The 15,418-nt window shown below is 32.6% G+C and overlaps 1 protein-coding gene across 2 annotated transcripts in view; it reads right to left on the bottom strand.

Moving 5' to 3' along the window:
• The window catches only part of LOC140434201 (peptidyl-alpha-hydroxyglycine alpha-amidating lyase 2-like), a 52,539-nt gene that overhangs the window by 22,408 nt on the left and 14,713 nt on the right, over nucleotides 1–15,418 (bottom strand). Inside the window, exons 1-3 of one of the 2 annotated variants that reach the window (XM_072522287.1) lie at nucleotides 13,887–14,041; nucleotides 7,995–8,176; nucleotides 2,774–2,972 (exon numbers count right to left, since the gene is read on the bottom strand). In XM_072522287.1, coding sequence (XP_072378388.1) covers nucleotides 2,774–2,972; nucleotides 7,995–8,176; nucleotides 13,887–13,985 — 480 coding nt within the window. In that variant the 5' untranslated portion in view covers nucleotides 13,986–14,041. Of the gene's footprint in view, nucleotides 1–2,773; nucleotides 2,973–7,994; nucleotides 8,177–13,886; nucleotides 14,042–15,418 lie in introns of those variants that run through there. The other variant, XM_072522286.1, reaches the window with a different exon arrangement.

The raw sequence follows: 15,418 nt of genomic DNA, 5'->3' as shown, positions 1-15,418 counted from the left end.
AATGGTAAGAAACCAAATAGACTATATATTAGTTAGACAAAGATAAAGGAACGCAATTATATACGCAATTATATCCAAGTGTCGACATAGGACCAGATCACAACCCAGTAGTGACCAAAATTAGGCTCAAAATGAAAATTATAAAACGAAAAACAACAAATGCAAAAATCGATACAAGTAAATTAAGGAACCCACACATAAGGCAACGCCTGGCATATGAAATCAACAACGGATTAATGAAACAATTCAAATTCTGCAAAATACTGAGACGGATAAAAAATGGTTATTAATAAAGACAGAAATAGATAAAAGTCAAAAAGAAATTCTAATACCAACCAGATATAAAAAGAAGCAATGGATGACGGAAGAAATTTTATATTTAATGGAAGAAAGACGTCAATATAACAACAAAGATAATCAGATGTACAAAAAAGTGGATAAACAAATAGAATACAGAATTAAGAAAGCGAAAGAACAATGGTTAAAAGAAAAATGCGCAGAAATAGAAGAATACCAGAAAAGACATGATAGTTTTAACATACATAAAAAAATTAAAGAATTAACTCACAATAGAACAAGAAAACCGGGAATACTGAAAGATGCAAATGGAAATACTAACGACAAATTAAAGAGAGGGGCAGAATCATGGAATACGTCCATGGGCAGAATACATTCATGAACTATTCATATACAAAAGAACAGAACAGATGGAAATAGAAGTAGAAGAGGATATGGTTTTAAGGATATTAAAAGAGGAAATTAAACTGGCATTAAAAAACAGCAAAAACGGTAGAGCAGTAGGTCGAGACCAAATCCCTATAGAAACCTTAAAATGCATAAATGATGAAACCTTTATAATAGACTTATTAAACTCAGTATACAAAACAAGACACATACCGAAACAATGGTTACTCTCCACCTTTTGTGCTATCTCTAAAAATACAAACGCTAAATATTGCAGTGATGATGAAATAGATGATAGTCAATTTGGGTTTAGAAACGGACTAGGAACCAGAGAAGCGTTCTTTGCTTTTAATGTGTTAACTCAAAGATGCATGGATATGAATGTTGATGTGCATGTTTGTTACGTTGATTTTAAAAAAGCATTTGACAAAGTAAGACATGAAAAATTAGTCCAAATTCTAAAGACAAAAAACATAGACCATAGGGACTTACGAATAATAACAAACCTCTACTGGAATCAAAGAGCACAAATCGTAATAGATAACGAACCCAGTCCAGAAATTGAAATCAGGAGAGGAGTTAGGCAGGGATGTATTATGTCCCCATTAGTATTTAATGTATAAGTGAAGCCATTTTTTAAGAAGCATTACTATCTCAAAGTAAAGGAATAATAATCAACGGAAGATCTATTAACAACATAAGATATACAGATGACACCGTGATTATGACAGGCTCTGCTGAACAATTCCAATTACTGCTAAACAAAACAAACAGTTTCTGTGAAAAATATGGACTAAAAATGAATATAAAAAAGACCAAATACATAATAATAACAAAGAAAACAAACATACCAACAAACATGCATTTGGGAAATGTACCGATAGAAAAGTATAAATACGTAGGAACCTGAATTTCAGAAAATAATGATCAAACAACTGAAATAAGAGCCAGGATAGAAATAGCAAGAAATGAGTTTGTAAAAATGAAAACAATTCTCTGCAACAAAGACCTTAGATTAGAACTGAGAGTAAGAGCACTGAGATGCTACGTATTTTCTATTCTGCAACATGGACTTGAAAGCTGGACATTAAAGCAAGAACACATAAATAAGTTACAGTCCTTTGAAATGTGGTGTTACAGGAGGATGCTTAGAATAGCATGGACACAGAAGAAAACTAACACGGAATTATTACGAGAAATGGGCAAAGAATGCGAAATAATAAACACAATAAAAATAATAAAGTTACAATATCTGGGACACGTAATGAGGGGACAGTGATATGATAAGGTTGATAATACAGGGAAAGATAAGAGGAGGAAGGAGTATAGGAAGAAGGAGAGTGTCATGGTTGAAGAATTTAAGGGAATGGTTTAAATGCAGTTCTATAGAACTCTTCAGAGCAGCAGTAGATAGAGTAAAGATAGTGATGATGATAACCAACCTCCGATCGGGAGACGGCACTTAAAGAAAAAGAAGAAGAACAATTTACATATTATATATTTTATGAAATTTGTATAAGCCGGCTTGGTTGTGAGACCCCTCAACTAAATTATTCGGAAATTGCGTGCGTACTAATTGAGATATCGACACGTGAAACGTGTTGATCTGTTTCAGTCAAACCAGAACAGCTAGTCCCTAGAGAGTAATAAACTAAATATAATGACAATGATAACAGGAGGAGAAAGATTTTTATTGAAATTCGAGACGTCAGGTCAGATACATTTGAAAGTACATATTTACATGGAAAATCATGATCAGTTAAAATAAACTAGATCAAATGTATAATTATATGTAGTTTATATGGAGGACCCATCCTCCTGAGATTTGCCATTCCTTATAATCAGTTGCAGCAAAAGCCTATTAGCACCCGGTTCTATATGTTCTACGGTTTTGTAAATAAATTCTAATAGTTAATTTCTTATGCTAGGGTACGTTTATTAAAAGTTTCTTTTGTCTTTAATCTTGAACAATCGAACTCGAATGTCTGCCCATTCTGCTCCTATTATAAAATGAACACGAAGTAGATTGAAAAGTCTATTTTATAAACAAAAAGTATATTTCTTTTTGTTAGAATAAATAAATACTAACCTTAAACACTTGATGCAACGCTACGTCGGTTACCCAAATGTTGTCATGTCTGTCAATAGTTAAACCGTGTGGCATATAGAAGAAATCAGCTCCCCATCTTCCAAGCACTTTTCCTGTTTGTGGATCTAGAGTGAGAACTGTATGTTCTCGTATTGGTCCCAGATGCGTTTGCTGGTAGTGGTGCGTTTCATTAAATGTACTAAAACAATAAAAGACATAATTATTGAAGAGGTGGATTCCAAAAGGGCTAAGTCATTCTTTTTCACATTTTGAGGTTTTAGTTGGATCTGATACTAGAGCATCATTTCTAACGTTAAAAAAACAATTCATGCCATAACAGCTTAAGTCAAGTATACTATACAGATTACAAATGAGTAATGTTTTCCAAAAGTGCTTTAGTCATGTCTTGTTCTTTTCCAAACAGGCTTAAGTCAGTTGTTGAGTGTTCGCGCATGCGCGATTCCAGCTGTCAGCATTTATTTGCTGTGAGTTTTTGGTTATGTTGACTGTTTGAGGTGAAACAAGTAAGTAATCGAAAACGTGTGTTATAAGTATAAAATGAGTGTAGATTTTGTAACAAGTGATTTTTCAGTATCTGTAAAAGAAATAGTAAAGAAGCTCATCCAGATCCTCGCATTGTTTGTGCTCATAAAGGTGATGTTTGTAAGGCATATCTATTGACTTCTAATGATGTAAGTAGCTTTTATGATAAAATCTACTCACATAAGACTGCTGCTGATCAGAACAACTTCGTATTCAAATACCTTATTAATTAAGAGTCTAAGCAACATAGGCCTAGAAATAAAACAAATCCACGATCTCGAACACTTACAAAATACTTCATACGACAAGCAAATGGTGTTTTATTAAGTGTGTGTCATTCCATATTCCTGTCGATCACACAGTTTTCATCAAAAAGATTGAATCGTTTAGCTAAAGCTTTAAAAGAGTCAGGAGAATGTCTTTGTGAAAAGCAAGATGGAAGGAGCTAGGATAAAGCCAAAAGATTTAAGTACAGCTCAATTAATGATTGATTTCATAAAATCATTAAAGTGCTGTGAAAGTCATTATGCTCGGGGTAAGAGCGTCCGCGGTTACCTTAGCCCTGATTTAACTATTAAAAAATTGTGGCGTATTTGGAAACAAACTCAAAAAGAACAGAAAAAGTCACTTGTATCTTATTCAAAGTTTTTCAAGATCTTTCAGACGAAATTCTATCGAAGTTTTGGCAGTCCAAAGACAGACGTTTGTTCATTTTGTGATCTAACAAAAAGTGAAATAAATTTATGCAAAGACCTTCAAAAAAAGCTTCCCTTATTACTAAGTACAGATTGGACTAGTTGCGAGCTAAGAAATTTTATGAACTGCTTAAAGAACAGAAGCTAATGTAGTTAAGATATCTTTTGACATGGAACAAAACCAGCTCTTCCAAACGAACAGTTGGTGAGGTATTTTATTCTCGACAAATTTTGGCTTATAACCTTATTTTGTATTGATGGAAGGTATACAAGATTCTACTAATACTTTTGTGTACACATGGACTGAAAACCAGAGTGGGCGAGGCTCCAATAAAGTAGTTTAAGCTCTGTATAACTTTTTGGGGGTTTTGGAAGACAAGTTTAAAAATGTTCCAGCGAAATCATTGACACTTCAAGTGTTTTCTAATGCTTGCAGTGGACAAAATAAAAATCAAAATGTTTTGGGTTTCCTACTTATAGTCGGTTCGCTATATTTACGCGGGTTTCGGATTAAAAATTTTATTGTAAGTACCCAGTTTTAATTACCTGCTCTTTGGGGAAATATCAACTGGTCAAATGAAATGAAAAATAATCCATAACTTTTTTTAATTAAATATTAATGGAAAATCTTTTATATAATTGACAGTATAATAAGGAGAATTACTTCATTAATGGAGTCTAATGTGGCTAATATAAACCTAATAATAATTTTATATTACACTTCACACAGAAAATATGGTCTATGTATATTTGTTCCATGGAGAGAATTTCTAATGAAAAATAAAAAAATTTAACTTGTCAACAAAAATGAAAATTAGTCATTATCATCAAAAATATCATAATCGTCATCATCATCACTGTCATCACCATTAATTGTTATTATGATTGGACTTATTTCGTTTATTTTATTTTCACGAGTCCACCAATCTTCTATTAGTTTCTCGCACTTGAATATACAGTTACACCACACTTCTGGAGTTACAATTGAAAGTGCTTTTCGCCAAGTTTATCGAACTACGTCGTCGCTATAACCGTTAGGCCCAATATGGTTGTCATAATATTGTTTTGCTATTCCCCATATATATTGGATGGGATTAAACTGGCAATGATACGGTGGCAGACGTAAAACTTGATGACCGTAACTTTCAATAATCTGATCCACAACAAAGGTTTTTGGTTTTGCGTGGATGTTTGCCAAGCGTAATAATTCTGATTTTAAAATATGTTGTGTAAATGGTATATGTTCCTTTGTCAACCATTCTTTAATTTTATTAACAGTCCAAGAATTCGTTGGACTTTTGTTTAATACTTCAGAATGGTAAGGTGCATTGTCTAAAATAATTACGCTGGGCTCACTTAAACCTGGGAGAAGTTTTTCATGTAACCATTTTACAAACATTTCTGTGTTCATATTATCGTGATAGTCACTTGATTTTGATTTAGATGAAAATATTAAATCAGCACTTTCTATAAAACCCGATTTCCCTCCTGCATGTAAAATTATGTGTAGTTTCCCTTCTCCATCAGTATGTTTGATAGACTTTACGTTATCATCTTGCCATATTCTCTTGGTTGCACCCCTAGAAAATATCCATGTTTCGTCTAAATATATAAAATTTGCCCTTTCTTCTTTTAATTTAGAATATTTTCTTGGAAAGTTAATTCTTTTATGCACAACAGAACTTCTTTCACAAAGGGCTTTTCTGTTATCCTCCTTTTGAAATTTGAAACCCAAATTATGTATCACTTGCCATAGACTTGTTCTGCCAATTTCGTCAAATTTTCTATCTTTTAATTCCGAGAGAATTGTATTTAAGGTCACATGTTCCTTTTTGGCTCGCATTCGATAAATGGTATCACGAATTTCAAATTTTTTTCCATCTGGAATATCTTTCGTTTTCAATGATAGGCGAGTTTTTCGGTGATCTTCTTTCGGCCGTTCATTATTGCGATTTTGTAATACTCTGGTTTCACTAATTCCTAGAGCATCACATACGCGTTGTTGAACAGACATTACCGATTTTAAAGGACCGCCATTTTCTTTTTCATCCGTAAAATACTTATGTACACTACAAATTAGACTATCTACATCTAACACACGTCTAGGTATTTTTAAATATTTCCACCAAACATACAATGTCAACACTGGCAAAGAATCAATTGAACTGCAATATTGTAACAAATTTATACCTACCCTAATGTTATTTTAATGTATTTTAAAATATGACCATTAATGCAGTTTTTACCTAATTTTCTGGGAAGTCGTTTACTGCAACTGGTTATCAATGAGTCATTAGCATAATTTTGTTAATCCGAAACCCGATATGCTATATGCCTCCTGATAGAGCATTTAGACGGTTTGAAAAAATATTTAGAAGAAAAGAAACAATAGTTGAACCAGAGGAGTACTACAAAATGTTTGCATCTTCAGCTACAATTAAAGTTTTAGGAAAAGACTGAAAACTTTTTGATTTCATGGATGCTGCAAAATGAGTTTTATTGAAGAAGCTCCCTTTTTTGGTGCGTGAACAACGAGTTTTTTCATTTTCAAATAAAAGTAATAAAGACATTGAAGCTAAAATACCTACTGTAGTAATTTTAGTACGTTTAAAATTATAAAAAAAGGATACAATTTGCTCGGAGTGTACAGTACAGTGAAGTATATGCTATTAGTGAATCATGTAAGTGAAAAGAAAAAAAAGATGTGGAAAATCTTCTCAAATTTCTTTCATTATCTGAAAGTTCAAAAGACTGCACTTACCAATGTGCAAAATGGTTCCAACGATAATAATACTGTAGGATATGATGAACTAGAGCCTTTTATTTGAAAGATTTTTCAACTTTACTTTTCAAATTTTGACAAAAATGTGAATAATTAATTTTGATGAATAAAAATTAATTTTTAATTATGTACTTAGATAGTTATTAAACCTTTGCTGAAAAGACAAGCTCTAATTATAAATAAACTTACAAATGAATAATAATATGAAGTTGTCTTCTACATGAATTTTCCAAAAGTGCTTAAGTCACTGACTTAGGTCGTTTTGAAAAAAAAACCAAAAAAAGCCATGATTTTGTGTTTAAATCTTTGTCTCAAAAATTGTCTTGAAACAAGAATTTGAATCTGCAAATTACATGATTAATTCTATTCCAAAGTAATATTTAATTATATTCTTAAACATAGAAAAAATTCGTTGCTGAAAAATTTACTTTCTTGACTTAAGACCTATTCATACATCTCACGTCGCGGGAAATGCTTCCACGAGAATGGCATGGGGTGGAATTTGCAACAGAAGCTGCGTAGTTTCGAAAAACGTATTTGTACAATCGACAAGAGGGAGAATTAAATGTTTAAGATCATCTGTAATGTGAAAGTTTAAATTCAGCGTTTTTAAGCATATTTCAAATGCTTTATATTTGTTATATGAGGCTCAAAATTTTATGTTACATGTTTTGAAGATTAGGCTCCAATATTTGAAATTCAAAAGGCATTTTGATGTTTGTCGATAGGACACTCTGATCAAAAAATATCATATATCATATATCAATAGAATATTTAAAAAATTATTGATTTCACGCGCGTAACAGGCATTCAAAGTCGCCGGTCTCTCAAAGTTGTTTCTAAGAAATTGGTTCATTCTACAAAAAAAAAGCAAATAAACAATTTTGTTCAAAATTATCTACCTACATTTCTTTTTCATCTCATTTTTGAGGTGGGGTCTTAGGGGAAAGTTTTTTAAATCTTTGGAAGATCATTTTTAAAGGTTCAGTGGCATTTTCGTCTTTAACGACTGGAGTGTACGTGGATAATTTAACTACCTTTTGTTGTGATCTATATTTGCAAATGCCTAAACAATGATTTCCACAAGTTAGCCTACAAATTTCGGTAATGGAATAATTTTCTATCCAACAAATAAAGACAAAAAATAATTTATTTTCATCATATTAAACTGTTCTAGTAGAGAACTATTTCTAATACTTACGTTTCATCCCATACTCGATCTACTCGATGGAATATAACAGGTTGAAGAGCAGAATTAACTGACACTCCTGAGACCTGTCCCAATTTTAAAGGTTCCTCCGGCCAGTTTTGTACAACTTTCGGTACATCAGGTTTTTCTGATATGTCAGCTACGGTAGTTTGTTCCTCTGACTGGGGGGCATCCTGCAACAACAAAAAATATTCACGCTGAAAAGTGAAAAAGTAGAAAGAGGCACGTAGACTGTATTTAGTATACCATCCTCCTAACTGTACATAATATGCTGAAGTGCACAAAATATGGTTAGTTATAAAATATGCACTATAATGAATGAAAATGGATGCATGCTATCCTAAAATGAAGAAAACTTGTAATTTTTATACTTATACTATAAGTAGAAGTTGGTTCTTTTTATAATTTCGAATAATTTAAAGTCGTGAAGTAAGGTCGAGCGCCCACAACGCAACTGTTTTAATTTAACAGTTGAAAACCAATGGGAAACTAGTTCTAGGTGGATCGCCTCGTGGGCGAATTCCCGAGCTTTTACACTGCCGACACCAACATAATAGTTTCAAGTGCAATCAGTTTCAGACCGTAGTTTTAACAGTTGCGCAGTGGGAGCTCGACCTAAATGATTTATTGGTAGCATCAAAATAAATCCACTCGACGTAACTTCAAAACTGACTTACATATACTGACTACAAAACCACAAGAGTTCAACCACAATTCAGAAGCTCACAAACAAAACTACAACCCGTCAAAAAAGCCATTGCCTTGCACTTTGCAATTTTTACCTTTGTACCTAGATGCTTACACAAATATAATTCTATCTATGAAATTGTTACAACAGAATTTAGCAACTGATCCAATTGTATTGAAAGGTAAATAACGTATTATCTATCTATCTATATGTCTATGTATACATCTATCGTAATTAAATTATATTATACAGGGTGAGTCATGAGGAACTTTACATACTTCTACCATATGTAGAGTCCCTCAGGGAGCATATCATGTGGCCACTAAAAAATGTCAACTCCTCTTCTTTATTCATTAACAGGGTGATTTATGTAATTGACCATTTATTTCATTTTACTGTAGTGTTTATACGGCTTATTTGATTTTTTTAATTTTTGCATGATACAGTACACTACTATCAAGCATTCGACTGGTATTAGCTAAACTAAAAAATTCCAGGACTGGCTTTGGAAAAATTAATTTAGGGATTCGTATTAAATATTACACTCTGTATAATTTTTTTTTAAAATGCAATAAGTGATTTTCAAACTACATAAATAGCCAATGAAAACGACATATGCGACAATGTTGTCGCACTTTTATTAAATTTTTAGTAAACGATCAAATCTTACCAAAAATAGAACAACCATAATGAAGTATCAAATTATAAGGTATTAATTTAAACAAATGTTATAAATTTCAAACATTTTAATTAAAATGAGTTCCTACAACATAATCTAATACGTAGAAAATTAACATATTTACTGTCACAAACCTCTTGTATGTGTTAGTTTTTTTTGATTGTAAATGATTAAAATTTTATGTCAAATAATAATACATTGCATCAACTGTACTAAATAAAAATAAATCTAAAAAAGTTTAAAATGAAGGTTGGCGTTGACCGTTTGACGTTTCTTGATATTTTATACCCATTGTCATTATTGTCATTATCAATTGTTATTTATGTGTACAAGAATACATATTTCTTCTGTCATATCTACGTTAAGTACATTGTGTTAGTTTTGGTAGAGCTTTTGTTACTTTCGTTCAAAATGCCACATCAGTTTTCGACCACAGAATATGCAGACATAATATTGGTTTATGGATTCTGTAATGGGAATGGTAGGGCTGCTAGTAGAGAATATCGCAGGAGATTTCCTAATCGTCGAACTCCCAGTCATCCAACATTTGGGTCAGTTTTTAATTATTTGCGAGAAAATGGCACTTTTCCTAGTGGAACAACAGAGCGACATGTAGATGAAGCGCAGGAAGATGACATTATGGACGCCGTTACTATAAACCCTACAATAAGCACTAGACAAGTAAGTCGAGAACTCAATGTTACTCAATCAAAAGTAAGTAGAGTCATTTACAGATGAAGCCCAATTTACCAGAGACGGGATAAATAATTCACGAAATTCACATGTGTGGGCAGAAGAAAATCCCCATGCTATTCGAGAACGTCGTTCTCAGTTAAGGTTTTCGGTTAACGTGTGGATTGGTGTCATAAATAACCAATTAGTAGGTCCTCACTTTTTTGATGGTCCTTTAACAGGGCAGGTCTATTTGAACTTTCTACAAAATATTTTGCCGAATTTGCTTGCCAACGCGAACGTTGCTATCCGAGGGATGTATTTTCAGGATGATGGGGCACCCCCACACTTTTTACTGGCAGTGAGACAACATCTCAATAATGTTTATGGCAACAGGTGGATAGGACGTGCAGGTCCTATTTCGTGGCCTTCAAGATCCCCTGATTTCAATCCCGTTGATTACCATATTTGGGGACGATTGAAGCAACTAGTTTACGCAGTGAATATTAATAACCGACAACAATTAATTGATAGAATTATACATTGTTGTAATACTATTAGAAACGATCCCCAGAGTATCCGTAAGTCAATACGTCAATTAACAATGCAGCAACAAAAATGTGGACAGGCTAGGCTGCAGGGTTCCATTTCGAAAATCTATTTTGAATTATTTTTATTTTGTTACCATTATTGTATCTTTTCCAGTTCTAATTTATGGGTTTATCATAACTATGTACATATTTTTAGTTTTTTTTTTAAATTGTTCTTCGTTATTGTTAGTAGTTACTGTTTTTTGTTGTGCAGTGACTCAGTTTATCATTTCAATTAAAATGTTTGAAATTTATAACATTTGTTTAAATTAATTACCTTATAATTTGATACTTCATTATGGTTGTTCTATTTTTGGTAAGATTTGATCGTTCACTAAAAATTTAATAAAAGTGCGACAACATTGTCGCATATGTCGTTTTCATTGGCTATTTATGTAGTTTGAAAATCACTTATTGCATTTTAAAAAAAATATATACAGGGTGTAATATTTAATACGAATCCTTAAATTAATTTTTCCAAAGCCAGTCCTGGAATTTTTTAGTTTAGCTAATACCAGTCGAATGCTTGATAGTAGTGTACTGTATCATGCAAAAATTAAAAAAAATCAAATGAGCCGTATAAACACTACAGTAAAATGAAATAAATGGTCAATTACACAAATCACCCTGTTAATTAATAAAGAAGAGGAGTTGACATTTTTTAGTGGCCACATGATATGCTCCCTGAGGGACTCTACATATGGTAGAAGTATGTAAAGTTCCTCATGACTCACCCTGTATAGGTAAAAAATTATATAGGTATAATAGTACGTTAAGATTAATGTGAGATTACAAATTAAGAGTTTAATTTGTATTAAAGAACCATTTTAAGTAAAAATAGCATAAACAAATACATCCTTTCATCAAAACCCACATTTTGGACAAGATGACGAGAATAACTCTCTCTTAATTGTATGCTGCTAAAACTAATTATGATAATTTCAAAGTGAATGATTTTTATTGCGGAAATAGCTGCAATCTCCCTATATTGACATACACCTACCTATTCACGTATTATAGAAAGGAAATAATGATTTACCTATCATCCACTAACCGAGATGCTTCAATGAACTCGCCCTATCTCGTGCGAGTCAATAAATCCATAATCGTTGCCGCCAATACCATCTGGCTTTGAAAAAATCGTCAGTACAAACACTCTGGAGTGCTCATTAAATAGAGCAACTGAAGTAACATCTCCACTCGAGGAAAATCCGAATCACGTACAGAAAATGATTCTGTGGAACATACAAACGCACTTTTCCAGCTGTCGCTGGGGATAAGTGCGTCATTATTTAGGAATTTTATCTCAGGATTGAGAACAGCATATTTTTTAGGTGATAGTATGGATATGTAAAATTATAAACAGAAATTTTAGACATAAATTTGTGTTTTCATAATATTAGGTATATTTATGCAGTATAATAGTAGTATATTTAGTGATACTGGAGCCACTAAGTATCTGCCATATATATGCGCCAAAATATCTGCAATGTATGTGCACATATAATATATTGCACATCTAATAAAATATGAATATTACATAGAAGAAAAAATAGACAATTTAGGGAAAATCAGTTAGGAATCATAAAAGGGTCAAGAAATCAAAATGAAATACGAAAGTTCTACAGAAATGTAAACAAAATAAGTAAAGGATAGGAAGCTGTAAGGGTAGAAAGGAAAATATCCTAAATAATACAAACAGATGGGTTGAATTTTTCGACGCAAAATTTAATGGCCATCATCAAGAAGCACATAACACCCTAGTAGATCTAAATGATTAGAATCTATTCAAAACCAAACGAAAGTCCACCTACCATTGAGGAGATTGCCCAAACTATTAAAAAGCTGAAGAATATTAAATCACCAGGAACTTTTATTTCTTGGCAAAATGAGACAATGCCCTGTAAATAAGACTATCAAAAGGTTATCCTTGGATATTATTGACTACATGGAAAAGAAAATGCGAAGGCATGGGAGTACCGGTACGGAACGAATACCTATATACATTAAGTTTTGCAGACGATCAAGTAGTGATTGCACAAGACCAAGACGACCTCAGCTACATGATGAAGAAACTACAAGAAGAATATACCAAGGCTGGCCTAGATATTAACCTCGCGAAAACAGAGTACCTATTTACAAGTGAAGAAGACATAGAAGATCTACAGATTGATGACAACGTAATAATCAAAGGAAAGGATAAATTCAAATACCTGGGGTTTACAATCACGAAAAAAGCAACAACAGAGGAAGAAATTACACAAAGATTAGGACAAACAAGAACAGCAATCCGACAACTTAACTCAATATGGTGGGATAGACACCTAAATATGAAGACAAAAACGCAGATTTATAAAACATTAGTGCGAAGTATTATGACATATGGGGCTGAAAATTGGATCATAAACAAGAAAAACAGCAGTAAGATAGTAGTAACAGAGATGGAATGCCTGCGAAGATGCTGCAGAGTAACAAGAATGGATAGGAGAAGTAATGACGAAATAAAGCAAAGAACATCAATAGAAACAGACATACTAACATATATAGAACAAAAAAGACTAAAGTGGTATGGACATGTAAGAAGAACTAGCGACAGCAGATGGATAAAGAGAATAACCGAATGGAGCCCCATAGGAAGGCAGTGAATACTGTAGAATCTCTAAATATATATATAAAAGGTTATCCTAAAAAACAGATCATAACCAAACCTCTTTAAAAAAAATCGGAAAAGATATTCAAATGGAAACAGTTACTCAATGGAAACTTCAACGTAAGCTTACAACATGTATGATAAATGACTAGTTAGCCAACTGGATATTGTTAATAACTAAGATAGAATTGATCGTTGGAAATTATAATTCAATGGCAAACCATGTTTCTAAGCATTTGTCTTACCAAATTGTTCTTACAAAATGACATTAATTAATCCATGCGTCATCCAGATAAAAATATTGTTGTCTTTTCTTCTCAGAGTTCGAATTTCTCTGAGTACCAGTATCAGTTTATTGTTTTATTTAGCTTGAAAGAGAACTATCACTTAATTTCAGTAGGTACAAATGATACAATTGTCAATATCCTCAATTTTGTCAAGTCAGCGCAGAAATGGAAACTTTCAATTTAAAAATCCTCTATCTTGAGGAAATATAGAATATATACTTCAGGAAGAGCAAAATATTAACAAACAACGTCGACTTCTCAACAATAACCCACGTACGTATTGAATTTTTGACATACATATTTATACAATTACTTACACTAAGATTTGATGGTTTAACACTAACAAACACAATGATAATCACTAAAAATAAAGACAAAGTACACGTCGCTACTACATAATTCCGCTTCGCGTTCATAGTACTAGCGGTACCATATTGCAGCCGAGACTGCGATAATAAGAATCGCTAAGGTCATTTGGTTCGCTGTAACGAGTAACGGTACTTACTTTGTGCTGTTTCCTACACTTCTGCAGTGATTCGTGCTATTAATATAACTTTTAATATTCGTTCTGAAAATTGTTATATTTTTGTGCCAAATAATTAAATGACAGGGAACTGCTTAGCTAAAAAATACATTGTTAACGTATAAACTTTACAATATAAAAGTTTAAATATTTAAAGCATTTAGCTTAAGTTCAGATTATTCACCCTATTATGTTCAAAAGTAGCCTGAAGGAAGATAAATATCACAATTGGATAACCACAACACATTACGAAAAGGAGACATGTCAGCTAACTTTATGAAAACAGGAGGTACTATTTAGAAGAAATACCGCAAAAATGTGTAGTTCTCGCAAAAATATAATTTTGGATTTGAACGATTTAAATTTAGTTCAAGAACAGTAACAGGGAATTTATTCTTCGTATGAAATACGATCTCATACTTCGTATGAAATAAAGTCTCTCAGTGTTTTGTCAACATCTGAAAAAGTTTTTTGGTACCAAGCTTCACAATTCTTTAAACAACTCCCTGCTTTGGTCAATGTTTTTACCTCTTTATTTACAGATTTTCCTTCTATTTCTAAACTATTTTTCTGATATTCTTCTAGCCAGTATTTAATTGTACTGCTCCATTCACATTGATGAGTGACATCTTACTCCAAATTGAACTTGAAACAAGTGTATGCTTCTAAGGCGAACGCATACGAAGAAGAAGTGGAATAACCACTTCTCCATTTACATTAATGAGAGACATCTTCCAAATTGAACTTAAAACAAGTGTATGCTCCTATGGCGAACGCATACGAAGAAGAAGTGGAATAACTACTTCTCCATTTACATTAATGAGAGACATCTCACTCCAAATTGAACTTAAAACAAGTGTATGCTTCTAAGGCGAACGCATACGAAGAAGAAGTGGAATTATTTTATCGGAATATCGAAGAGGTACTAACAATAGCGAAAACTAGAGAAATCTCGATAGTCCTAGATGAGCTCAATGCAAAGATTGCAACGAGCCGAAGCGGAAAAGTGTGTAGGAAACTATGGTCTGGGAAATTGCAAAGGGTACCGTTTATTACAAATTTACCAAGAGCAGAACTTGAATATGACAAATATATTTTTTAAGCTACCAAACAAACGACTCGATATAATATGGCAATTGGCTATAGATACATCGAAGAAAGTAGTTAGGAACCTTATAGAACACATAAAAGCTAAAGCAGATTTCAATAAAATTAGAAAAGTCCTCTACACAGGAGATTTTGTTTTATGAAATGAAAGCTCGTAACTTGAATGTGACATTAAGGAGAAAAATTGGAATTATTCCAAGCATTGTGGATGTATAGAAA

Source organism: Diabrotica undecimpunctata, chromosome 2, assembly GCF_040954645.1.
Source record: "Diabrotica undecimpunctata isolate CICGRU chromosome 2, icDiaUnde3, whole genome shotgun sequence".
NCBI classification, from domain to species: domain Eukaryota; kingdom Metazoa; phylum Arthropoda; class Insecta; order Coleoptera; family Chrysomelidae; genus Diabrotica; species Diabrotica undecimpunctata.
This window is presented reverse-complemented; position numbering and strand designations above follow the sequence as displayed.